This window comes from Neovison vison, chromosome 3 (genome assembly GCF_020171115.1).
Source record: "Neovison vison isolate M4711 chromosome 3, ASM_NN_V1, whole genome shotgun sequence".
Lineage (NCBI taxonomy): Eukaryota > Metazoa > Chordata > Mammalia > Carnivora > Mustelidae > Neogale > Neogale vison.
Window position 1 is genome coordinate 172,773,878 of NC_058093.1, and position 27,116 is coordinate 172,800,993.

General features: G+C 37.3%; 1 protein-coding gene across 1 annotated transcript in view; it reads right to left on the bottom strand.

The window, feature by feature from the left end:
- GREB1L (GREB1 like retinoic acid receptor coactivator) overlaps positions 1 to 27,116 on the bottom strand; it is a 272,594-nt gene that overhangs the window by 71,859 nt on the left and 173,619 nt on the right. The window contains exons 10-14 of the mRNA XM_044243306.1: positions 11,096 to 11,224; positions 7,772 to 7,888; positions 7,055 to 7,174; positions 5,860 to 5,997; positions 3,909 to 4,094 (exon numbers count right to left, since the gene is read on the bottom strand). Of these exons, the coding sequence (XP_044099241.1) occupies positions 3,909 to 4,094; positions 5,860 to 5,997; positions 7,055 to 7,174; positions 7,772 to 7,888; positions 11,096 to 11,224 (690 nt within the window). The remainder of the gene's footprint in view (positions 1 to 3,908; positions 4,095 to 5,859; positions 5,998 to 7,054; positions 7,175 to 7,771; positions 7,889 to 11,095; positions 11,225 to 27,116) is intronic.

The following is a 27,116-nucleotide window of genomic DNA, read 5'->3' on the forward strand; positions in this document are numbered from 1 at the left end:
TTCCACAGGCAAAAGAGCTCTTTCCTGTTGTGGCCACAAGCACAGAGGCCCTGCTAACCATTTTCCAGCATGAAATTACCTTCTCTCTGTGTCAATATTAAACACGAATGTGGGCTTCTGTTCTCCTTTATGCTAATCTTGATATTTTTAAAAAGAGGATGTGCTCTGAGTCTGCTGTATGCCTTTGGGGTGGTCACTGAAGGTGGTACATTTGTTGACTTGTTAAACTTGTTGTTACGGATACGATTAATGACTCGGGAAGGAAGAAGCTAACCTATCAGCATAACCAACTTTAGGTTTCACTTGTTTCTCATTTTATTTATACCTACTTTGAAAAACATCTTAATGTATTGCTCCTGTACTTAATTTTAGGAATGCTGTCCATAAGAAAATAAAGTTCAACTATTTTTCACTTCTGATTTTTATTTAGGCAGCCTCACACGTTCCCTCCATAAAGAATGTAACTGTCACCTAGCTAGTCCCCAGCATTCTGGGCTGTTAAGGACGGCCTTTGGTCCCCTCCTCTTGTGGCGGTTACAGCTAAATTTATATGGGTGACCTACAGCCCCTGGTATTAGGGGGATTTTATTTCTCTGATTCTCTTTAGAAACTCAACCAGTCTTTAGGACAAAACAAGCAAGTCAATGTTTGGCACCCAAGTGACTCAAATCAACTCTGACGTTTAGTTTCAATTGAAACCAATGAGGCTATGGTCACCCCCTCTCTTCAGTCATCTCTTCTGCTGTGCAGACCCGAGATCTGAAAGTCAAGCTCTGCTAGACAGATGCAGACTCCTCAGTGTCTGTGACCTGAGATCAAGCAATAACTTCACAACCCAAGGCTAAAAATCCCCTTGGGAAAGAACACAGGTTTTAAGGGACTGGACTTCTGTATGAGGAGGTATCTTGAATGCACCAGAAATCTTTCCTTCCTTAAAAGGGATTTAAGTGGCCTTCCAGGCCCCCACCCACATTCTCTAGGAAAGTAAGAAAATGAAGGTTTAGTCATATTTTCAGGATATGGGAAAATAAATAAAATATTATATATTGTAAAAATAATTTAAATTGGAGAAAACATGTTTTTCCATGACTAGTTAGATGCTAGAGGGAGGGAGACTGAAATCCTCTCAGAGTTTTTTCCTGCTGTCCATGGAAAGCAAGCAAGAACCCTGCAATGTTTACATTGTGTTAATATTTCTTATGTCCTCCCCAGTCACTTGCTAGAGGGAGGGGGATGCCTTCTTATCACCTGGGAGCCACTAAAGCTTCTGTCTTCATTCTGCTTTATCCAATTAGCATCATGGTTAGTGGTCACTAGGTACATACTAGGTAGTGAGCTTAAAGTATACAGATTTGCATTGACTGTACAAAGGCACAGTACAAATGAGATGAAGGGAAGGTGGCTGTCTATTGAAAGCTTTCTTCCATCAGAACAAATGATATCCAAAAGCAAGTGGCTTTGCTGCCATTACCCACAGCCTCTCATAGACCTCCTGGAGGCCCAGAGGCCTGCTGACTAGGTGTGTCCGTAAGATCTGCTCCAAACCATGATTGAGTAACATGTTCTCAGTGTAATCAGTTTCAAATATAAAGGCATTCTGGGAATATAAAATTATGAAACATGTTCATAGCATTTTCCATTGCCTTAAAACTAACTTTTACAGAATTTTGACTGGATTCCTGTTAGGAATTGAGAAATAGAGGAAAATGTACCAAAGTTTAAATGAGGCAAGAGAGCAAAATGTCTTGCTTCCAATCGCCTCCCATCATTTCTTCATCTTTAGCCTTTATAGTTAAATTGCAGGAGCTTTTCCTCCACTTCCCACAAGCTTGATAATAGTAATTTTTCCCCCATTAACTGTTCCAGTAACTCAGGTTAGCCTAGGCATCAGCTCTGATGGCTTTTCAGATAGGGCTACCTTCATAAGAAGAGAAAAGGTTCCAATAAACTCAGAGCCCTCCAATAATCACTGGATTTGATGATTTTACTTTCTATTTCAAAAGATTTTCAGGCTGTGTAATAATACATTGATTAAAAAGAAAAAACTGACTGTAGTTAAAGGGCTCTTCCTTCTGAAGAATCTTACTTTTCTTTTTCTCTATTATATCCAGGTAACTGAACCATAAAAGTATTAGATCTGTTCTTTAAAAGCTTAGATTTTTTAAAAAATCTATCTATAAAGCATATGTAAAAAAAATATTCTTCCTGCCTTCTTCAAAGCCTTCAGAGGCAAAATAAACAAACAAACTACAAAACTACAAACAAGCAAAAACTCAAAGACTCCAGAAGAAAGTTGCTGAGGAGAAGATGTGTCCTAACGTACAAAATTTAGATTTAAAAAAAAAAGTAGCCATTTGTGTTGCACACTGAGAGATATATTAATTGGTTGCCAGAGAAAGTCTAGAAAGAACTAACTGATCCCACAGGGCAGAGAAGACAGGTCTAATTGAATGGAGATTTTTCTTTTTTTAAGATAAGAGCTTTTAGTTATTTGAGGAGAGACATTTTGTTTTGGCCATTTAGTTTTAATTAACTTGGACTTTGTTATTTAAAATTGTTATTAAGGTTGAAAAAATACTGTACCCAATGGCTTGGTTTGCCAATAGCATTACTCTATGGGGGGTTGTGTTACTAATTCTGGGTACATCAAGAAGCTGGTTTTAGATCTTGGAATATAGTCGGAAGTCAGTGCATGCAGCAATTAAAATTATGACATCAAGTGAGCTGCAGGCACAGGTGGTTTTTATAATTTTATTAGCCATTCATCAGCATGATTAGCAAGTCTTAGGTTTATCATCAAAGTGACTTCTAAGCTATTCGAAGTCTTGCAAGTTTCAAAAAGCCCATGTCATATTAGGCCTTCAGACTCTCAGGGCACCAAGCCTTATAGCTGCAGTTGCTAGCTGATGGCCCAAAGACTGAATCTGGCTGGCTGAAGCTTCTTTTTTGTTTTTAATACTGTTTAGCCCAGTATTTTCATTGTTTAACACTTCGGTATCTCCAAACATTAAGATAATTCACAAGAGGGCAGATAAAATTTCTAATGTGTAATTTTTCATCCTGAGCCTTTTCCAACGTAAATCAGTGGCCTGAAGTCTTAGAGTGAATGTATAATTAGGTTGCATATTAGAAGACCTGCTGCAGTTTGCAAAATAAAGGACATTGCAATGTAAATGTTGCTGAGCCCCTGACAGCATTGTCAGGGCACCGGCACACACCCACTGTGGAGCTCAGGAGGACATATCAAATAGAGGAAGTGAAAGGTTCATGACCTATGTATCTCCCTTACCCTGTAGCCTAAAGAACCTTTCAGGGAGGTCCACAGATACTGCCTTAATGAAGGAAAACATGATGGGACTGCATCAAAGGGGTGTAGCTGGAGAAGAGAAAAAAAATGGATGTAGGGACAGTGGCTGAACAAGATAGAAAGGCTAAGTAGAAAACCGTAAAATAATTGTCTAAGGCAATGGCTTCGTTTGTATTCCAGATGACAGCTGCACTTTCGGAAGAATGGTTGGCTAGACTCCCCAAGGGAGGAGGGTGCCCATGGCACAGCCCTTCTGCCTGTATGAACTGGAGACCTTAGGGCCATCATGATACTGGACACTAGGTGGCACAATTTCTCTCTTCTAGGACCCAAAGAGGCACTCAAGAAGCCAGAGAGGTGAGCAAGGAGATAAATGGGGTGGAGGGAAGGCAAGTGGCAGAAAGGAGTAGGAAAGAAATGGGAAAGGAAAGGGAACAGTCATAGAGAGTAGGGTTGAAGGAAGGGAATATTAGAAATGAAAAGGGGAAACTAAAAACTGGACAAGTGGATGAATGTGAGAAAGTAGGGAAAGAAAGGAAAAAAGCGTGATGCAAAAAAGATAAGAATTATCACCACCAAATAATTATTGCAAATCGCTTACCTAGCCGTACAAGATACTGTATCGTCAGAAGAATCATGTTTTCGACGCTCAGGAGTTGGCTGCCAGTCAACCCTAAGTGTTCCAAATCTTTGTTTTCCAACTGTGAAATCTTGTAGCAATTCACCAGCAGAGGACTCACAACAATGTCACCAACATTTCCATAGAAATAGGGTAAAGTGCCATAGCCTGCCCCAACAGAAGTAGGTCAATAAAATTCAACATTTCTTTTTATTTTTTATTTTATTTTATTTTATTTATTTGAGAGAGAGACAGTGAGAGAGCATGAGAGGGGAGGTCAGAGGGAGAAGCAGACTCCCCATGGAGATGGGAGCCTGATGTGGGACTTGATCCAAGGACCCCAGAATCATGACCCAAGCCGAAGGCAGTCGCCCAACCAACTGAGCCACCCAGTTGCCCCTAATATTTCTTTTTAAAGTCCAACCAGGTATGTGTGCCCAACTAGGATCAAAGATGTTTAACAAAGTTTCCTGCTCTCTGAGATGAGAATTCTAGGGAATTCCCTCAGATGCTTCCGAATTCTATCCTTACATTAAATCAGATGAACAAGAAGCAAAAGACTCAGATGGTATCATCTCTGTTTCTCACAGAAGGGACATGTTAATTTTTAATATGCCCTAGAGGATTGATGATAATTTGCAAAACATCTCTGTATCCTTTTGCAAAACTGCAATGACAAAATATTTTCTAATAAAATTCTTGATCAAGTTTCTTTCCACATAAGAAGCCAGAAAACAAACCACAATAACATAATTTCTTTCCTGAGGTTTTCTTAAACATTTAAAAAAGCTAACGAACTCAGTGATGACCAGCAATATTCTCCTAGTCACAGGTACAAGCACGTTCCTACCCTTTGTGTTATCTTAGTTATTTTTATGTTCTCAAATGTCAGTAAATAACCTTGAATTATCTTAGAAGTAGATAGGACAAAAATGTGTTGAAAATATACCCTGTACTGGTGGTGTGGTAAAAACAGGGGTAGTCTCTCTGTTTGAGACTTTCTAAAAGGCAGACACCAAAGGTTCCCCAGGTTCTACAAAACTTTCCAAGGTTTAGCTCCAGTATGCACACCACTCAAATGTTTAATAAAGACGTTTTGGCCATATGGAATTTAAACAACCTGCCTATAGGCCCAGGAGGGGTAGGTAGGACAGCCTGATAAAGGACAGGGCTTGAAGCAAAACCATCTATGTCGGTAGGCTCAAGTCAACCAAAAGAAGCAGATAACACCGCATATAGACATACCCTAAAGATCCAGGGAGGCTAAACACTCCATCTATTTAGTCCCAAAGGTAAAGCAGGAAGTCACCTTCTGACCTAGAACAGTCCCAGGATGAAGTAATTCTTGATGGGGGTCTGAAAAGCATTAAGTTAGTCCTGGATTCCAGGGCCCTCTAAATTTCTACACCTCCACTTATAGACATTTTGGAAGGACTCAGACTGTGTAAAGATAAGTGGTTCACAGACGCTTCCCCATGCAGCTCTGGGATCTCTTGGTTTTCCCAAAGGGGGCCTGTTAGCTGGTTCAGCTTGTTTCTTTTCTCTGTGGTTTGACTAGAACGTCCTTTTCCCTTCAGGACCCAGCTGAAACATCACCTCTGACAAGTCCTCTCAGAATCCCTCCAGGCAGAGTTAAGCTCTCTCTTTTGAGCTCTTGGTTGCAAACCTCTACTAGCTCAAGTTTCAGAATATTATTTACATGACAGACTCCCCACAAAACAGTGCTCCCTATGGGCAAAAAGGCTTTCTCTTATTCCCAATTTCTAGTTACATGTTTAACAGCATGAGTGAGCTGATTGATAAAAGCTGAAAGAATCAATATAAGAATGAATGAATACATGCATGAACATATGGGTAATTGCACAAACACTGAAATGGAGAAACAGACCCAGATCCCAGCAGACACAGGCAACCTGGAATGCCTTTCCCTTACCTATCAGAATTACTGGTCTAACTCCTGAGTTACTCAGCAGGTTTTCAGGAACAATTACAGTTTCCCCTGCAGGAATGGGTCGAGGTTGTAAAATTCCAGTTAATGGGGTCTGTGGAACTGGAGCAGATAAAAGGGACTCTGGAAAGAAAGTTGTTTGACGAAGGATTAGACATGAAAGCTAAATGAAATACCATTGAAATCAACATAGTCTTAATACTTTTAGAAGTTTTAGAAGTTTAAAGGTTCATTTTTTTTAATTAGAGCAATTCATGTTTACTATATAAAATTAGAAGAGAAAAACAGAAGGAAAAAAACCCAATCATAATCACATCATCAGGAGATAACTACTGTTTAGCATTTTTGTAGTATTTTCTTCTAATTGTTTTTCCACATGCAATCTTTTGGATTCTGTTTTGTATTTAATACCCTCCATCCTCATCCCAATTTTCCATGCCTTATTTACTCATTATAGAAAATTTGAAAAATACAGAAAAGAGTGAAGAAGAATAAACTCATCATTAATCAGTACTATCTAGAGACAAACACAGTAGCATAATTCTTTGTTTATACAGCATCTCTATGTAGTCTTTAAAACTTTAAAGACTATGTAGACCACTATAAAACTTATAGTCTTTAAGTTTTTAAAGAATCCCATTTATGTCTTAGAATTCGTATATTTAAATTTGTGCTTAGTACAAGGTAGACCAGTGTTTAAACATTTACCAGTAGGTTCCCAACGGCCATGACTTGGTTATTATAAAGGAGAACCAGTTGGTTTTTTAGGTTTCTAGCCACAGACTAAGTCGTCCAGGCCAGAAATAAGATGTGCATGTCACATAAAGGAACCAGATAACAGGAGAACACGTCTAACACCACAAATGGCAAAGCAAACCCATTTGTGCCCTATGGTGCTGGGTTAGTAGCATCATCCCTATGTAAAGAATGGTTTATTGATACTTTGGGTCCAAACAAAGCCAGAGGGTGAATTAAGATCTGTTGTGATGGCCCATGTACTTTCAGGGAAGGCAGATGCAATGGGGACAAAATATCAACTACTATTAGTTTCCTTACATAATACTGGACACGATGGTTGGTTAAGGAAATTTATCTTCAAAGGTTCAAGGAAAGAACAGGAGTAGAAGATAATTTTGCTAATTCAAAAAAACTGAAAACCCATCTTCTGTTGAAATCTTACCAGTTCTTGAAAGAGGGCGAACTGTAGGAACAGGTACAACTAAACCAGGTTGTGGGACAGGTGACCCAGGATACCATCCCCGGTGTCGTTTCTTTGGTGGCCCAGAAATGAACATGGTAGCTGAAGGCAAAAAGAAAGATGAGCCTTGTCCTTAGCAGTGGTAGAAAGGAGAGAATTTAACATAACATCGAGCTTTTAATTTGATTATACTCAGAAAGTCTGAGCACTCTTCTAGAGGTAAAGATAAAATTAGAAAAATCACCCTAACAATACCACCTAACATTTGGATGTTGTTTTACCATATACAGTTTTACCCAGATGATTTCATTTAATTCTATCAACAACACTCTGAAGTTGTATGATAAGTATATTGTTACGCCCGGTTTGTAGATGGCAAAAGGAAAGCTCAGATTTGCCCAGGGTCAGGGAACAGAGAGGAACCTTGATCTCTGTAGTCTGGTCAACAGAGCTCATGGTTTTCCAAGACACTTCCTTATACATTTGTTTCAACATTATTTTCTAGTGAGGCTCATACTTGTCAATCACCAAGATCTTTAACCATCATTGTTCACACCAATCATAAACCTTCAAAACCTTCGATGAGAAGGTAAGGAAAAGCTCGGAGTGCACTGTCAGATAATTCATCATTTCAAACTTCACAGCACTTCTTTCATAGTTAAGGTGCATTATTTCAAAACTCTAAGATGGGTATCATACCTTGGTCTCCTGATGCATAGCTAGGTCTTGGTGACAAAGAGTAATTCCCTGGGCGAGCTGGAGTGCAGCTGGCTGCACTGCTCTTCCCTCCATGGCTACTGTTTCCATTAGCAGCATCTGTAGCACACAAGAGGAATGCTCAGAACAGGGGCTGAGCTGCACACTGCATTCTGGGGCCTTGCAACCACACCATAAACCTCAACTCCAGGATTCAAAGACATCTCACTGACAGGACGGCCCCACAGTGTAGAACCGACTACAACCATCCGAGTAGTACCCTCTTTTAGATGAAATGTCTCCTACAAAATCTTCTAGGATCCCAAGAGATCTTTTAGAATCACTTTCAGTGATGTCTTTGGAGATGGTGGGTGGAAAAAAAGAGAAAATTGTGTTTTTTAAAGTTTTGTATCTTGGAAATATTCAAATGTATACAAAAGTAGAATAGTGTAAGAAACTACATACCTACCACCCAGCCTCAGCATTTATCAACACATGGCCAATCTTGCTTTAGATAAATATAGATTAAGATACTTCCTCTCTTTTCCTCCTCACACAACATTCTTACATACTTGCTCTAGATTATTTTGGAGAAAACTTATTTATATTCTTTCATCTATAAATATTTATGTATGAGTTTCTAAAAGAAAAGAGCTCCTAAAACTTAACTCTAATTTCATTATTCTACTTAAAATTGACAGTGATTAATAAATCCTTAATGCCAAGTATCCCATTAGTGTTCAAATTTCCCCCCAGTTATCTCAGAAATGGTTTTTTTTACAGTGGGCTTTCTCAAACTGGAGTTTAAAAAGGATCTACACATTGAATTTAGTTTTTATGTCCCTTAAGCCCCCTTTTTAAAAGCTCACATTTATTAATTAATACAATAATATAATAAAATATTTAGGGGTGCCTCGGTAGCTCAGTTGGCTAAGCATCTGCCTTTGGCTCAGGTCATGATCCCGGAGTTCTGGGATGGAGCTCTGTGTCAGGCTCTCTGCTGGGCGGGGAGCCTGCTTCTGCCTCTCCCTCTGCCTGCCACTCTACCTACTTATGCTCTCTCTCTCTCTCTCTCTCTCTGTCAAGTAAATAAACTTTTAAAAAATCTTTAAAAAAATATTCAGTTAGTGTTTGCATTTCATAGACTCTCTCACAAGTTTTAAAAATAGTTTGTTTGAATCAGGATAAGGTCATACTACAATGAGATTTAGGATAATGTCATTTTTGCTGAGAAGTTTTCCAGCCTCAGTCAGTATAGTGTCAGTCACATCCCCCTTTTTCCCCCTCCTGGAACCTCCTTTAATCTATAGAATTCCCCTTCTTCTTTTTATTTCTTCCATTTAATCTGCTGAAAATCTGGCAGAATTTTTCATTTTCTGAATTTTGCTGATTGGTTATCTATGACATCATTTAACACCGCCCTCCCATTTCCTACATACTAATTGTTAGATATAGAGGCTCGCTCAGATTTAGGTTTTGGTTTTTGGGCAAGAGTATCTCATAAATACTGTCATATTCTTCCATCAGCAGGTACACAATAACTGGCTTTCTTTCTTCTTGTCATGTTAACATAGGTCAGTGGGTTCAAGAGTTGTTAACCTAATTCTCAAATTAAAAAGTTGTCCATGACTGGGGGACGTGGGTGGCTCATTAGGTTAAGTGTCTGACTGCAGCTCAGGTCATGATCCCAGGGGCCTGGGCGCTAGTCCCACATCAGGCTCCTTGCTCAGCAGGGAGTCTGCTTCTCGCTCTCCCTCTGCTGCTTCCCCTGCTTGTGCTCTCTCTCTTTCTCTCTCTGTAAAATAAGTAAACAAAATCTTAAAAAAAAAATTGTCCATCAGCCCTTCATCTGATGGTTTTAGCAACCATGCTGGTTACTGCCTGGATCCATCATTTTATTAACTTTTTTAATACTATAAAGTCTTGGATTCCACTTGTACACATTTATAATCTAACCAGAAGGTGGATCCTGCAAGAACTGTTGGAACAGAATAAGAATAAATGTGGTCAGAATAAATTATGATGCCTAACTGTTACAAAGATTCCAAGAACGGTAAGTTCTCCTTCTTCTCATTCTTCCTCTACCTCTCAGACCATTTCTTTTCCTTAGACACTGGAATTTTCTAAAATGTTATCTTTAGTTAACAGCTTGCCTTACCCCACATTTCTCTGTAGCAAATCCTATTTACTCTGGTGATTTAATCTCATGTACAATAAAGGAGATGCCTGTTGAACCGATCCACTTGGACATTTCATGGGTATCTCAAATTCAGCATGTCCACAGTTGAACTCACATTCTCCTCCTGGAGAACCTGCTCCTCCTTCTTATTTCCTCTTACATAACTGCATCACCATTAGCAGACAGATGGGTACAAACCAAGACCACTCCTTCCGCTTCTTGCTTACATTAATCACTCAAATTCTGCGGATTTTACTTCCTGAGTTGTTCTCCAATCTGTTTCCTCTTCTCGAGCCTATTATTACCCAAGTCAAGGACTTCATCATTCCCCCTAACTAATGAAATGACCCCCAACTAGTTTTCTACTTCTCTCTCTCTCCTTTTTCTTTTGCTGCCAAGTGAACTAGCTCAAGTTCAAATCAGATCATGTTACTCCTTGGTTCCATAAGTTATAGAGTAAAATTCATGCTTCCCTTGCCCACTACTTGCTCCTTCCCACCACTCCCTGAGTTTTACATTTTATGGTTCTAACAATTCCAAACCACAGGGACATTACTGTACATATGATACAGCTTCTCTCCTTTCCTTTCCAGCTTTGGTCCTGGATTTCCCTTGAATTTAAAATAGCTTTCCCTTACTCCTCTGTGTAGTGAGTATCTCCTCATAGTTTAAGACAAAGCTCCTCCAAGAACTCGTTCTTCATCACTCTAAAATATTGCACTAAAACTCTCCTCCTCCTTTGTTATCCCCCAGCATATTGAGTATTTACTGCACTGCACTGAAAATATTTCCCTATAAGTCTGTCTCCTCTACTAGGTTATAAGTACATTAGAGGTCAGGGATTGACCCTTATTTTTCTTTGTATCCTCAGTTCCTCAAACTAGCAGGTATCCAAGAAATGTTTGCTGAACAGAACCAACCTGCTCTGTTTCCCCATGTGCCAAATGTCATTCCTTGACTCTTCTGGTTGGAGCAAAAACAGTACGAAGCTTTGTATAATAATACAATATTATAGACAGCCCCACTTCTGTCTTCAACTGGCAGGAAAAGAGCTTCTGTTTTCTTCTACCAAATTGTCAATGAGATTTCACACAAGTCTTTTATAGACTATGTAATGAGCAAAGAAATATAAGTGAGGAAAACATCACCTGCGGCAAAAGTCTTCCCTACAACCTGCAAAGATAAAGCCAGTGGCTTCACAACATTCTTATTCCGGGTCAGGTCCTGAGCTCCACTTAAATTGATTGCAGAATTAGCTGGACTGAGAATTGGCGAATCTTGAAAATGAAAGAGGTTGTTCAAATTAGAAACTATTTTATATGCAGGAAGGAAGTTCATTAAGTAAGAATGAGGTGAGAGAAAGCAGATTGTAAAATTCCAGTTTTATCCTTGACCTATTTTAAGAATGTCAGTTTCTCTGTATTTGGCTTTTACTTTCTTTTTATGTATTTCACAAAAATTCACTAGAAGATACTATGTGGTGGGTACCAGCCTAAGCACTTTAAATAGATCAATTCACTTAATCCCTATAAAAACTCAAAAAGGTGGGTAGTACCACCTTAAGGAGTAGTTGTCATTTAACTCCGTCGAAGTCATATGATGTGGCATCAAGGATATCATTATGTGCCATATTAGAACTATCTCCACAGTTCCCCTTAAAGTCGTATTTTAATGAGATATATTTATCTCTAATCAGATGATTTTGTCATTTGAAAGGTGCACTACAAACTAAGTCAGTGCAAGGTAGGAAAAAGAGCTTTTCTTTGAAAGAAAGTTTCTTTAATTTTCGGAGTAAATTTGAATTAATTTCCCTATGTAATGCCAGGTACATCCAAAAGAAGGTTCCTATTTAGATTCAGAAAATAATTCAGCCCAGAAAAACCACATGTGAGAGACAGACTATGGGGACCATAAACACTGAAGCCAACAAGAGTTTTCCAAAATGAGTACAGACTCCCCAATCCCTGATTCTACTCTGCCAGAACAGCTTAATCCATTAATACCAGCAAGTGTCAAAAGGGGCCATTAAAACTCTCTGAGAGTTAGAAAAGAAAAAATGCTCCAAAGAGCAGGATATTGATGGTACTACATTAGGAATTATCTTAAAGAAAAAAAAAAGTATTCAGAAGAGTCTGGGTACCTCTGTCAGTTAAGCATCTGCCCTTGGCTCAGGTCATGATCTCAGGGTCCTAGGATAGAGCCCTGCATCCCTCTCTTCTGGCCCGCCAACCCCACTCAGGGCTCTCTCTTGCTCACTCCTGCTCTTTCTCTCAAGTAAGTAAATATAAATTTTTTAAAAAATAAGTATTCATATAACAGTGTGATTCCTGATGCCTCTAATGAGTGCTCCTCATAGGAACTCAAAAAATTGAAATGGTTCCCTACTGGCTCAGTAGAGTTAACTGCCTCTCTGAGGTCAGGGTTTACCACCAGGGAATGATTTTTAGTCTACAGGAAGAGCAGATGCCAGAAACTGCACAGACAACATTACAATAGGAAACTGCAGGAAAACTGGAAGACAGTTTTTCATGTCTTAACAGAGAAACTTACAGGATAGGAATCCCAGGTAAGTTTGCTATGCTGTTGAATAGTTTGATCGTTATATTTCAGGCCACAGTTGTATTGTTTGGAACAAAGCTAGTAATTTACTACAGTAGTTTATACCTATAATTTTAGTGTATTTCTAATACTCCAGTAAACAAAAATACACAGGTAAAATGTAGCTTATAAATTATGAAGAGCAATGATTCACCTTATTTTTTTCCAAGTCACTGAATTCAAATTAGCAGAGGCCAATATTTTTTAAATAATGAAAAAGAACAAAGTTAATGTATAGGAATCAATCTTCAGATATATAAGCAATAATCAATAGATAAAATGCCTATAGAAATACACACAACTATATGCAGAAAACTTTGCAGTACTTCTTAATATAATGTCTGGGATTTGTTAATGTATAGAAATCAATTTTCAGATATATAAGCAATAATCAATAGATAAAATGCCTATAGAAATCTACACAACTATAGGCAGAAAACTTTGCAGTACTTCTTAATAAAATGTCTGGGATTTGTTTCAACATATTGAGGGAAAGAAGGAGAGAGAAAGTAAGATTAAATAATATTGGCCGTGTGCTCATAATTTTGGAACTGGGTGATAGGTCCCTGGTGTTAGTACATTATATTAGTCTCTCTATTTTTAAAAGTTATTTAAATTCCACTTAATAAACAGTGTAGTATCAGTTTCAGGTATACAATATAGAGATTCAACAATTCCATACAATATCCAGTGCTCATCACAACATGTGCACTCATTAATCCCTACCACCTACCATTAACCCATCCTCCCTTCTGGTAAACATCAGTTTGTTTTCTATAGTTAAGAGTCTGTTTCTTGATTTGCCTCTCTCTCACTTTTTTTTTTCCCCTTGGCTTGTTTTGTTTCTTAAATTCCACATGAGTAAAATCATATGACATTTGTCTTTCTCTGACTTATTTGTTTAACATAATAACTCTGGCTCCATCCATGTTGTTGCAAATGGCAAGATTTCATTCTTTTTATGGCTGAGTAATATTCCATTGTGTGTGTATGTACATATGTTGTGTGTGTGTGTGTGTGTGTGTGTGTGTATGTATATGTACATATATATACACCACATTTTCTTTATCCATTCACCAGTTGATGGATTTGGGGCTGTTCCCATAATTCAGCTATTATACGTAATGCCGCTATAAACCCTGAGGTGCATGTATCCTTTGTATTAATATTTTTATATTCTTTGGGTAAATACCTAGTGGTCCAATTGCTGGATCATAGGGTAGATTAATTTTACCTTTTTGAAGAACCTCCATACTGTTTTCCACAGTGGCTTCTCCAGTTTGCATTCCTACCAACAGTGCACAAATATTTCCCTTTCTTCACATCCTTGCCAACACCTGTTGTTTCTTATGTTGTTGGTTTTGGCTATTCTGACAGTATGAGGTGATATCTCATTGTAGTTTTGATTTGCATTTCACTGATTAGTGATGTTGAACATCTTTTCATGTGTCTATTGACCATCTGTATGTCTTTTTTGGGAAAATGTCTATTTGTGTCTTCTTCCCATTTTTTAATTGGATTATCTGTCTTTCGAGTGTTGAGTTTTATAAATTCTTTATGCATTTTGGATACTAACCCTTTATCAGATATGTCATGCAAATATCTTCTCCCATTCCATAGTTACCTTTTAGTTTTGTTGATTGTTAGTCTATCTTATATGTATTCTAACTTTCCATATTAAAGATTTCTAAAAATTAAAAAAACACTTCTGAGGTTCGTGAAAATAGACCTGAACAAATGTCAAGACATACCATGTTTCTGAGAAGGAACATTCGATGTCAAAAAGATGAAATCAATCTAAGTTAATTTATAAATTTAATGTGATTCTAGAAAAATACTAACAGGTATAGATACTATTAGAATTACTATAAGAATCATTAGAATGATAAAAGTAGGCAAATTGATGTGATATTGATATAAAAAACAAATACACAAGGATAGCTGGAAACATTCTGAAAATAGGAGAAATGAGTCTAATATGATGACATAATAAGGCTTAGTATAAAACCTCAGCCAATAAATACTATGGTCTTGGTGCATTAGCAGACAAACAGAATAATAGATTTAAAAAGACAGTAAGAAATAGATGCAAATACACAAGAGAATTTAGTATAAGGTAAAGGTAGCAGCCCAAAGCAGCCATGAAGATGAGCCATTCAATAAAGTGTATTGAGGCAATTTGATATGTAAGAAAAAAATTAAGATTGATCCACATCTTACACTAAACACCAAAGTCAAATAACTAAAGATATACACTTGAGAACTGAAGATACAGAAATAACAGGAAACAACACAGAAAAGTTGATTATCACATTAAAATGGAAAAGGCCAGACTATTGTTCAAAACATGGAAGCCGTTAGAAAAAGGTTTATAGGGGCGCCTGGGTGGCTCAGTGGTTTAAGCCTCTGCCTTCAGCTCAGGTCATGATCTCAGGGTCCTGAGATCGAGCCCCACGTCGGGCTCTCTGCTCAGCAGGGAGCCTGCTTCCCCCTTCTCTCTCTCTGCCTGCCTCTCTGCCTACTTGTGATCTCTCTCTATCAAATAAATAAAAAAAAAAAAAAGAAAAAGGTTTATATATTCAGCTACATTAAAATTTAAGAAATCTGTATGATAAAACACTCTAACCATGCAAACAGTAGCTAGAAGAGCACTGGAGTGGCCATCTCAGAAAACAAAAGGTTTAAGACAAAAATTATTATTAGAGAAAAAGAATGGGTATTTTATATTGATAAAAGGATTAACCCACCAGGAAAACATAACAATTAAAAACATAAATGCACCTAACAATACAGCCCCAAATTCATGAAGCAAAGACTGATGAATTAGGTAACTCAATAGTAATAGGTGAGACTGTAATATTCCACTTTCAACAATGAACAGAGAAACTAGGGAGATTATTAACAAGGAAACAAAAGACTTAAGACATTATAAATCAACTAGACTTAACTGATATCAATAAAACATTCTCCCAACAAAAGCAGAATACGCATTCTTCTCAAGTGCACAAGGGAACACTCTCTAGGACAGACAATCTGTTAGATGATAAAACGAGCCTCAATAAAATTAAAGGAAATGAAATCTTGCAAATTACATTCTCTGACTTCAATAGCCTCAAATAAGCAATCAGTAACCAAAGGAAACCTGAAAAATTCACAAATATGTGGAAATTAACAACATACTCTTAAATAACCAACAGGTCAAAGAAGAAATCAAAGGGAAATTAGATACCACTTTAGGGTAAATGAAAATGAAAACACAATGTATGGAAACTTATGAGATACCTGTAAAGAAGTGTTCAGAGGGAAATTTACAGCTATAAGTACATATATTAAAACAAAAGAAAGATCTCAAAGAAATAACTAGCCTCTACCTTAAAAATCTAGAAAAAGAGCAAACTAAATCCAAAATAAGCAGAAGAAAAGTAATAAAGACTACAACAGAAATGAATGAATAGGGAATACAGAAATAATCGCAAAAATCAAGAAAACCAAGTTTGCTCTTTGAGTAGCTTAATGAAATTGACAAACTTTTAGCTAGACTGTCCAAGTAAAAAAGAGAAAAGACATACATTACTAAAATAAAAAATGGACAGGAAGGCATCACCGGCAACCTCACTTCTAGAAAAAGTTATGAAGGAATACTGTGAACAACCATACGCCATTATTACAGACTAAATTTTGTCCATCCCCGCCACAACCTCCTCTGCCCACCCCCAGCCTGGCAAAACTATTTTTAAGCCCTAGTCCCTTAGAATGTGAAGCTATTTGGAGGTAGGATCTTTAAAGAGGTAATTAAGCTTAAATGAAGTCATAAGGGTGGGGTGTTAACCCAACTGGTATTCTTTTTTTTTTTTTCCCAAGATTTTTATTTATTTGAGAGAGAGTGTGAAAGGGAGAAGCAAACTCCACACTGAGTAGAGAGACTGATGTGGGGATCGATCCCAGGACCAAAAGATCATGATCTGAGCCGAAGGTAGATGCTTAACCAACTGAGTCACCAGGTGCCCCTGACTGGTGTTCTTAAAAGAAGAGGAAGAGAAACCAGGGATGTACACACACAGAGGAAGGGCCATGTGAAGATGGAGCAAGAAGGCAACTATTTGCAAACCAAGGAGACAGACCTCAGGAAAACTGATCATACTGTACCTTGATCTCTCCTGGACTTGCAGCCTCCAGAACTTTCACAGAAAATAAATTTCTTTTATTTAGATCACTCAGTCTATGATATTTTGTTATGGCATCCTTAGCATACCAGTATTTAATTACTCAGATGAAATGGACAAAAAAGAAAATATTAAGGAATAGACTACAAAATGACTAGGCTAATAAATGAGTTCACCAAAGTTTCAGGATATATCAAGATACAAAAATTAATAAATAGCACTGAGAGTCCAGAAAGAAACCATTGCATTTTATGGGCAATTAAATTTTGACAGGAGTGCCAAGAAAATTCAATGGGTTAAAAAAACAAACAGCATTTCAGCAAATAATTATGGGACAACTGGATATCCACATGCAAAAACTTGGATCTCTTTCTCACACCATATACAAAAATTAACCAAAAATGGATGATAGATCTAAATGTAAGAGCTAAAACTATAACATTCTTTTTTTTGTAACAGCTTTTAAAAATTTTATTTATTTATTTATTATTTCTTTTCAGTGTTCCAGAATTCATTGCTTATCCACCACACCCAGTGCTCCATGCAATACATGCCCTCCAAATACCCATCACCAGGCTCACCCAACCCCCCACCGTATACCCCCCTTTGAGAAGAAAACACAAAAGTAAATATTCATGGCCTTAGATTAGGCAATAGTTTCTTAGTTGTGACACTGAAAGCATAAGAAACAAAAGAAAAAATAAATAAATCAAACTTTATGAAAATTTTAAATTAAATTGTGCTTCAAAGAACACCATCAAGAGAGTAAAAAGACAACCCATGGGTGGAAAAAATACTTGCAAGTCATATATTTGATAAAGGACTTGTATTCAGTACATTTATATACTTCCTTATACCCTTATAACTCAAAATAGAAAGCTAAATAACCCAACTGGAAAATGGACAAATTATTTGTATAGACATTTCTCCAAAGAAGATGTACAAATAGCCAAAAAGCACATGAAAAAATGCTCATCACTAACCATTGGAGAAATACAAATCAAAACCACAATGAGATATTACTTCATGTCCACAGAATGTCTAAAATTAAAAAAAAAAAAAAAAGAAGAAGAGTATTGGTAAGGATATGGAGAAACTGGAACCCTCAGACATTGTTGGTAGAAATGTAAAATGGTACAGACACTGAGGAAAATATTTCTTCCGATGGATCTATATAGTTCTCATATGACCCAGCAATTGCACTCACAGGTATGAAATGAGAACTAAGTGAAAACATATTTCCACACAAAAATCTATACACAAATGTTCATAGCAGCATTATTCCTAATAGCCCCAAAGTGGAAACAACCTAAAGGTTGTTTATAAACTGATAAAATAAAATAAAACAAAACAAAAATAAACTGAAAAATGGATAAATAAAATGTGCTTATGCATAAAATGGGATTTTGTTCAGCAGTAAAAAAGAATGAAGTACCGTTACACACTACATGGTTGGACCTTAAAAATAACATGCCAGTTGGGGCGCCTGGGTGGCTCAGTGGGTTAAGCCCCTGCCTTCGGCTCAGGTCATGATCTCGGGGTCCCGGGATCGAGTCCCACATCAGGCTCTCTGCTCAGCAGGGAGCCTGCTTCCTCCTCTCTCTCTCTGCCTGCTTCTCTGCCTACTTGTGATCTCTGTCTGTCAAATAAATAAATAAAATCTTAAAAAAAAAAAATAACATGCCAGATAAAAGAAACCAGTCACAAAAGGCCATATGTTGTATGATTCCATTGATATGAAATGCCCAGAATGGACACATTCATAGAAATAGAAAGCAGATTTATAGTCCCCAGGGTTCGGCAGTGGAGGGCTGAAATAGAGTGACTGAAATGGATACACAGTTTCTCATGGAGTGATGTTCTGAAGTTTATGTGGTGATAATTGTACAATTCTGTGAGTATACTAAAAAACATTAATTGTACACTGTTAATGGGTAAATTGTAAGATATATGAATTATATCTCAATAAAGCTGTTATTTTAAAAACACTATAAGCAAAATTACAAACCAGGGATAATATTTATAACTTACTTTTACACTATGTTCCTGTCAACAGAAGTCAACAAGAAAAAAGATTACTGTTGAATATCCTTTTTTGCCGCATACCACTTCCCTTTGGCCCATCTTTGATTTCAGCAGGAGGTATGGTGGATGGTTTTGTGGGTCAGTTTCCTGGGGGCAGCATCTTACCTCAAGCTCATATCCAGCTTCTTTGAGCTTTTTATCTCAGGGGCTTCTTCAAGGTCATCAAGCTCTTAGCCCTGTGTGTGGTCCAGAAGTGTGAGGAAGTGTAACAATCTGGGGCAGCCCTCAACGAATGGAGGACTAAGAATAAATGTCCTAGCTTTCCATTCTTGGGAAGAATAATTCTGGGAGGCATTCTGCCTGCTTCTTCGAGAACATGGTAGATTCAAGCCCTCCGGGTTTACAGCAACTACACAGAAAACACACTCTTTTCGGATTTACTCCTGCTTGTAGGGATCACTTCTCAAATAAGCTACTTGCATCCAAATCCTTTCTTTAGGCTCTGATTCCAGCAGAACCCAAATGACGACAAACAAGTCAAGGTAAAGGAACTTAGAGTTCATAGAAAGAAGATGCAAGTAGTTTTTAAACAAATACAAAGATGCTCAATGTCAACAACAAGGAAAGTGCAAATTAAAACTACACTCAGATGTTATTTTTCACCCGTCAGATTGACAAAATCCAAAAGTTCAAAAATAAACTTTGTTAGTGAGCCGTTGTGGAAATACAAACTGACACACATCTTCCGATAGAACCTCTGTGGAAAGTAATTTACAGCATTTGTAGGAATTACAAATGAATCCATGTTTGACCCAGCAGTTCCTGAATATTTATGTATTGTGAGAAATAATACATGTGGAGGTTATTCATTGTTGCATTGTTTAAAAACAATATAAATGCCCATCAATAGGGGATAGGGCAAATAAATAATGGCATAGCCACACAGCATGACAATATGCAACAGTAAAACAATGAGGAAGTTCTATTGATTTGGAAAGATTTCTAAGAGATAACTGTATGAAAAAGCAAAGTGCAGAATAAAATGCTGTCTATAGAGTAAAAAAAATGTATGAAAATAAGAATCCATGCTTGTGCCTGCTTGAACAGATATAAAGAAAATCTAGAAAGATACAGGAGAAACAAGTAACAAGAGATCACCTATAGAAATGAGGGGGGATGGAAAGAGAAACTTCACTGAGTATATATGATACAGTGTATCTTTATGTGTGCATGTATATTTTCTAAAATGTAAATGTTTCAAAACAGTGTAATAAGTAAGTTTTAAGAAATATAGAAAATATTTATGTGTAGATTGACAACTGGCATCAGAAATACTTAATTGTACAAAGTGAGCATTTATTTTAATATTAGATTACACAGTGATTTTATTTATTTTTATTCTTTTTTTTTTTTAAGATTTTATTTATTTATTTGACAGAGGGAGAGAGATCACTAGTAGGCAGAGAGGCAGGCAGAGAGAGGAAGGGAAGCAGGATCCCCACTGAGCAGAGAGCTGGATGTGGGGCTCGATCCCAAGACCCTGAGACCATGACCCGGGCCAAAGGCAGAGGCTTAACCCACTGAGCCACCCAGGCACCCCAATTTTATTTATTTATTTTTAAAGATTTTATTTATTTATTTGAGATAGCACAAGCAAGGAGAAGGAGCAGAGGGAGAGGAAGAGGCTCCCCGCTGAGCAGAGAGCTGGGTGCAGGGCTGGATCCTAGAATCCTGGGATTGTCACCTGAGTCAAAGTTAGATGCTTAACCAAATGAGCCATCCAGGCGTCCCTACACATCGTGATTTTAAAGGGTAATTCCATTTCAACAAAACTGCTCTCGCCAAGTTACCAACAATCTAATCCCCAAATCCAGGAGACTCTTTTCAGTAGCTATCAGACTGAATCCCACTGCTACGTTTATTTACTTATTCAATGATTATTTATTGAGCACTTACCATTTGTCAAGAAACTTGCTAGGATCTACAGGTTTAATATTCAACAAGGCGAACACCGTCTTTGAGCAACTTTTCTTCAGTCTACTAAAGTACTGATGTTCTGCACCTTTTTATTTATCTCAAGACAATGTGTTAAGACTCCATGGTTTCATTTTGAATTTTAAAAAATTTATTTCATGTATGTTGTTTGTCTTATTTCACTTCACTAACAAATTTTGGAACGTATCATTTATAGAATAATCAGAAAGGACAGATGTGCATTAGATAAAGTCAGGGTGAACTTTCCAAAATGTAAATCCCATTATGTTATTCCCTAATCTTTACACTTTGCGCATGCTTCTATTCTTGAATTTATCGTGGATGGTGGCCATTGGCATATTTAGCATCTAACACTAGTGGTTTTGATTATTTGGAAGTCGTCCCCAGTGTCCGAAATGTAACAGACTGTGATTCTGCTCATACTCAAACATGGATTAAACCCTGGGCTGTTGTGTAGTACATGGTGTTTAGATAACCAGTAAGCAGCCGACTGCTTGATTCTCTCTACTAGTGATTTCATATCCATTTAAAGGAGGAACTTGTAAGCACTGTAAGAATCTCAAACTTGGAAAGTTCCTTGAGCAAGTCACAGCTCTGCTTTCTATGTTGTGGTTTATAGCTTCTTGTTTCTCCCACTAGGTCACGAGCTCCTTGAGGGCATTCTCAGCTCCTGGCACAATGTCTGTCATATTGTGGCTAAAGAAATAAAATGGGGGGGGGGATGGGAAGGTAGAAGCCTAAACAATCTCCTTATCCTCTTTATGCAGTAGTTCAGTAACTCTCTGTTAGCCCCAAATCCCTGGGGTTGGAGGTGGGGAGACTTTTGCATAGTAAGTAGAAAGAGTTTGAATTCTGATTTTGCCATTTCCTAGCTTCTTTTCACCAAATACTAACCCTTTCTGAGATTCTGTATCATCATCTGAAAAATGATATCTGCCTCACCATAACAATTAACAGGTTTAGTATAGTGTCTGGAACACAGTAGATAATCAGTAAATCTTCGTTTTGCTAAACCTTTTTTTTTAAGTAGACTCCATACCCAATTCCGGGCTTGAACTCATGACTGAAATCAAGATTCACATGCCAGCCAGGCTATTTGGCTATTTGGCTAAATCTTGTTAAGAGTTTTCCAGATGGGGGTGCCTGTGTGGCTCAGTGGGTTAAGCCTCTGCCTTCAGCTCAGGTCATGATCTCAGGGTCCTGGAATCGAGTCCCGCATCGGGCTCTCTGCTTGGCGGGGAGCCTGCTTCCTCCTCTCTCTCTCCCTGCCTCTCTGCCTAGTAGTGATCTCTATCTGTCAAATAAATAAAGTCTTTAAAAAAAAAAAAAAAAGAGTTTTCCAGATGATTGAGAACTTAAATCTTTACTATCACTCTTTCTGCCCTGGACACCTGTATAAAATGTGGATGACATAATTTGCTTCTTTCTCATGTAAGTACACTGGGCCTATTTTCACATTCAGACTGCAACTAATGTTCTCCTAATAAGATACCATATTCCTATTAATGCACTATGAGGCTGCATTAGCTATTTCTGTCAACTGTTTTACTTTTGACTCAACTGAAACACAAGTCCCCCTAAAATTAATATTAAGCAAGATACTTCATAATCTGTTCTTATGCTCTTGATTTTTAAAACAGCTCTAAGTATAATTAACAATAAAGGCACATACTTAAACAACTTGATAAGTCTTTACCCGTATATACGCCTGTGAAATTATCACCACAGACAACACAGTGAACGTACTTACCACCCCCAAATCTCCTTGTTTTTTCATATTTTTAAGTTATTTTTTAAAGATTTTATTTATTTGACAGTAAGAGATAGCAAGAAGGAGAGAGCATGAACAGGGGGAGTGGCAGAGAGAGGGAGAGGGAGAAGCAGGCTCCCCACTGAGCAAGTAGTCTGACTGGGGGAAGGGGCTCAACCCCAGGACACTAAGATCAAGACCTGAGCTGAAAGCACGTGCTTGACTGAGTCACCCAGGCGTCCCACCCCACCTCCTTGTAATCCCTCCCTCCTATGTCTTCCTTGTTCTCCCCTCCCCAAGCGAACACTGACCTGTTGTCACTCTAAATTAGTTTGCATTTTCTAAACTTACATACACACAGACTAACACAATATTACTTTCTCTTCTATCTGGCTTCTTTCACTCACCATTATTATTTTGAGATTCATCCATGCTGTTACAAGTTCCAATAACTCATTACTGTTTATTGAGTTGTATTACATTGTATGGACATACAGCAATGGATAAATATTCACCTGCAGGGAAATTTGGGTTATTTCCAGTTTTTGCCATTACAAATAAGGCTGATGTGAACATTTGTGCACAAGTTTTTATGCGGACTGTATTTTCTTTCTCCTGGGTAAAATATCTAGGAATGGAATGGCTAGACTAAATGATAGGTATATGTTTAACTTTTAAAGAAACTACCAAACTGATTCCCAAAGTGGTTTTACTATTTTATGTTCTCAGCAGTGTATTAGAGTTCCAATTCCTTCATATCAATGCTTGATATAATCAGCCCTTTAATTTTAGCTATTCTAATAAATGTGTAGTGATATCTCATTGTTTTTATTTGTGTTTTGCTAATGACTAATGGAGTTAAGTATCTTTTCACATGCTTAGTTGTCATCCATCTATCTTTTGTCCATTTAAAAAACTGGTTTATTTTCTTATTACTGAGTTTTTTAAAGGTCTTTTTCCTAAATACAATTCCTATAGATCTTTTGCAAGGATTTTCACCCAGTCTGTGGCCTGTCTTTTCATGTTCTTAATAGTGTCTTCTAAGAAGAATTTCTTAATTTTAATGAAGTCTAATTTATCAATTTGTTCTTTTGTGGATTTTGGTTTTGGTGCTATATCTAAGAAATCTTTGCCTAACCCAGGTCACAGATACTTTTCCTTATGTTTTCTTATAGAAGTTATATATTTTGTAGGTTTTTATTAAGATTTTATTTATTTATGCGACAGAGAGAGAGATCATAAGTAGGCAGAGAGAGGGGGGAAGCAGGCTCCCCACCGAGCAGAGAGCCCAATGTGGGGCTCCATCCCAGGGCCCTGAGATCATGACCTGAGCCGAAGGCAGAGGCTTAACTCACTGAACCACCCAGGCGCCCCTATATTTTGTAGTTTTTTAATTAAATCTATGATCTACTTGAGTTAATTTTGTATATGGCGTGAGATAAAGACTGAAGTTCATGTTTGTGCATATGGATATCCAATTGTTCCAGCACTATTTGTTAAGAAGTTTATCCTTTCTAGGGATGCCTGTGTGGCTCAGTCGGTTAAGCCACTGCCTTCAGCTCAGGTTATAATCCCAGGGTCCTGAGATCGAGTTCCTCGTTGGGCTCCTTGCTCAGTGGGAAATCTGCTTCTCTCTTTGCCTCTGCCTGCTTGTGCTCTTGATCTTTCTCTCTCTCTGACAAATAAATAAATAAAATCTTTAAAAAAAATTTATCCCTTCTTTACTGCATGCATTGCCTTTGTCCCTTTGTTAAATATACATTTATGTGTGTGAATTTATTCCTAGAATTTCTATTCTGTTCCATTGATCTATCTGTATGTCTTTACACCAGTACCACATTGTTTTGATTATTGCAACTTTATAATTCTTCAAATCAAGTAGTGTTACTTTCCAATTTTGTTCTCTTTTTCAGAGTTGCTTTTGCTATTTTAAGTCATTTGCATTTCCATAAGAATTTTAGAATTCACTTGTCAAATTCTACCCAAAAAAGCCTCTGGAATTTTGGTTTGGATTGTGTTGAATCTACAGGTCAATTTAGAGAGAACTGACATTTTAACAATCTTGGTTTTTCAACCCATGAACAAGAGATCTCTCTCCAATTTATTTAGGTTTTCTTTACTTCCTCTCAGCTTTGCATTCTAGTTTTTAGGCTACAGTTTTTTCACACTTTTCCTCAGATTTATCCCTATTATTTCATACTTTTATTGTATATATGTGTTTCTATGTATTATAAATGAGTCACTGTTACTTTAAAATTTTTAATTTCTGGGGCACCTGGGTGGCTGATATCGGCTCAGGTCATGATCCTAGGGTCCTGGGATGGAGCCCCACATTGGGCTCTCTGCTCAGTGGGGAGCCTGCTTCCCGCCCACCCCACCCACTCCCGGCCTGCCTCTCTGCCTACTTGTGATCTCTCTCTGTCAAATAAATAAATAAAATCTTAAAACAAAAACAAAAACAAAAAACCAGCCACCACCTGTTCTCAGTGGTCAAACAAAAATATTTTTAAAAAAATATATTTTTAAAATTTCTGATTTTTTTTGTTGGCATATAGAAATATAACTGGTATTTGTATATTTATCTTATATCCTTAAATGTTGCTAAGCTCACTTATTAATTCTGATAGCTTTATTTGTAGATTTCATTGAGTTTTCTGCATAGATCACCTGTGGTCTATAAATAAAGACAATTTTATGTCTTCCTTTCCAATCTGGAAGCCTTTAGTTATTTTTCTTGCCTGATTACACTGCTAGAATCTGCAGCACCATTGGGTAGAAGTGGTAAGGGCAGACATACCTGTCTTGTTCTGATCTCAGGGAGAAGCATTTAGGTATGCCAGCTGTGGGGTTTTTGTAGATGTTCATTATCAGGCTGAGGAAATCCCCCTCCTTTTTTTCCTTAAGTTGGTTAAGAGTCTTTATCAGGAATAAATATTGAATTTTGCCAATGCTTTTTTTCCTGCATCTACTAAGATAATGATATGGTTTTATTTTTTAGTTTGTTAACATGGTAAACTTTGATATTCAAATGTTAAACCAACAAAGCATTCCTGGGATAAATCTCACTTGGTCACGATATATTATCCTTTTAACATATTGTTGGTGTCAATATACTAAAATTTTATTTAGAAATATTTTGTTTATGGGGTGCCTGTGTGGCTGTCGGTTAAGCATCAGGCTCTTAATTTTGGTTCAAGTTGTGTTCTCAGGGTTGTAAGCTCTGTGTTTGTAAGGTTGTAAGGTTGTAAGCTCATTTTAAGCTCTGTGCTGGGTGTGGAACATGTTTAAGAGTCTCTCCCTTCCCCTCTGCTCCTCCCACTCTCTGTGTCAGAAAAAAATTTATTTTTATTTTTATTTTTTTAAAAGATTTTATTTATTTATTTGACAGAGAGAGATCACAAATAGGCAGAGAGGCAGGTAGAGAGAGAAAGAGGAGGAAGCAGGCTCCCTGCTGAGCAGAGAGCCTGATGCGGGACTTGATCCCAGGACCCTGAGATCATGACCTGAGCCGAAGGCAGCGGTTAACCCACTGAGCCACCCAGGCGCCCAGAAAAAAATTTTTTTAAAAATTTATTTCATGAGGGATATTGGTTTGAACTTTTCTTATAATGTCTTTGATTTTGGTATCAAGGTAATGCTGACTAGAATGAGTTAGGAAAGTAGTCCATTCTCTTCTATTATTTGGATGAGTTATTATTATTATTATTATATTTTATTTATTTATTATTATTTTTTTTTTTGTTTAAATGTTTGGTGGTATTTACCACTAAGCCATCTGGGCCTAGAGGGTTTTCTTAGGAAAGATATTAGCCACATTTTTAATGCATTTAAGAGACATAGGACTATTCAGATTATCTATTTCTTTTTATTCATTCATTCATTCATTCAATATTCATTTATTCACTTGAGAGAGAAAGAGAGAGCACAAGTAAAGAGCAGGGAGAGGGAGAGAATTTCAAGCAGACTCTCCACTGAGCATGGAACCTGACATGGGTCTCCATCTCACAACCAAGAGATCATGACCTGAGCTGAAACCAAGAGTCAGACATTTAATCAACTGAGCCACCCCGCTATCTAATTCTTCTTATGTAAGTTTTTGTAATTTGTCTTTCAAGGAATTTGTTCATTTCATCCAAATTCCCAAATTTTTTGGTATAAAATGTTCATAACTTCCTCTTATTATCCTTTTAATATCATTCAAATGGATAATGATGTCACCTCTCTCAGTCCCAATATTAATAATTTGGATTTTCTCTCTTTTTTTCCTAATAGTGAGGCTAAAGGTTTATCAATTTTATTGACTTTTTCAAAGAACTAGTTTCTAGTTTTATTCATTTTTCTAATGTTTTTCTGCTTTTTATTTCACTAATTGTCACTTTGATCTTTATTATCTCCCTTTTTCTGATTACTTTGGGGTTAATTTTCTTTTTCCTAATTTCTTAAGGTAGAAGCTGAGTTCATTGATTCAAGATCTTTCTCCTTTTTTTTTTTTAAGATTTTTTTATTTATTCATTTGAGAAAGAGAGTGAGTGAGAACACAAGGAAGGGGGAGGGTCAGAGGAAGAAGGAGAAGTAGACTCCCTGCTAAGCAGGGTGCCTAATGCTGGGCTCAATCCCAGGACTCCAGGATCATGACCT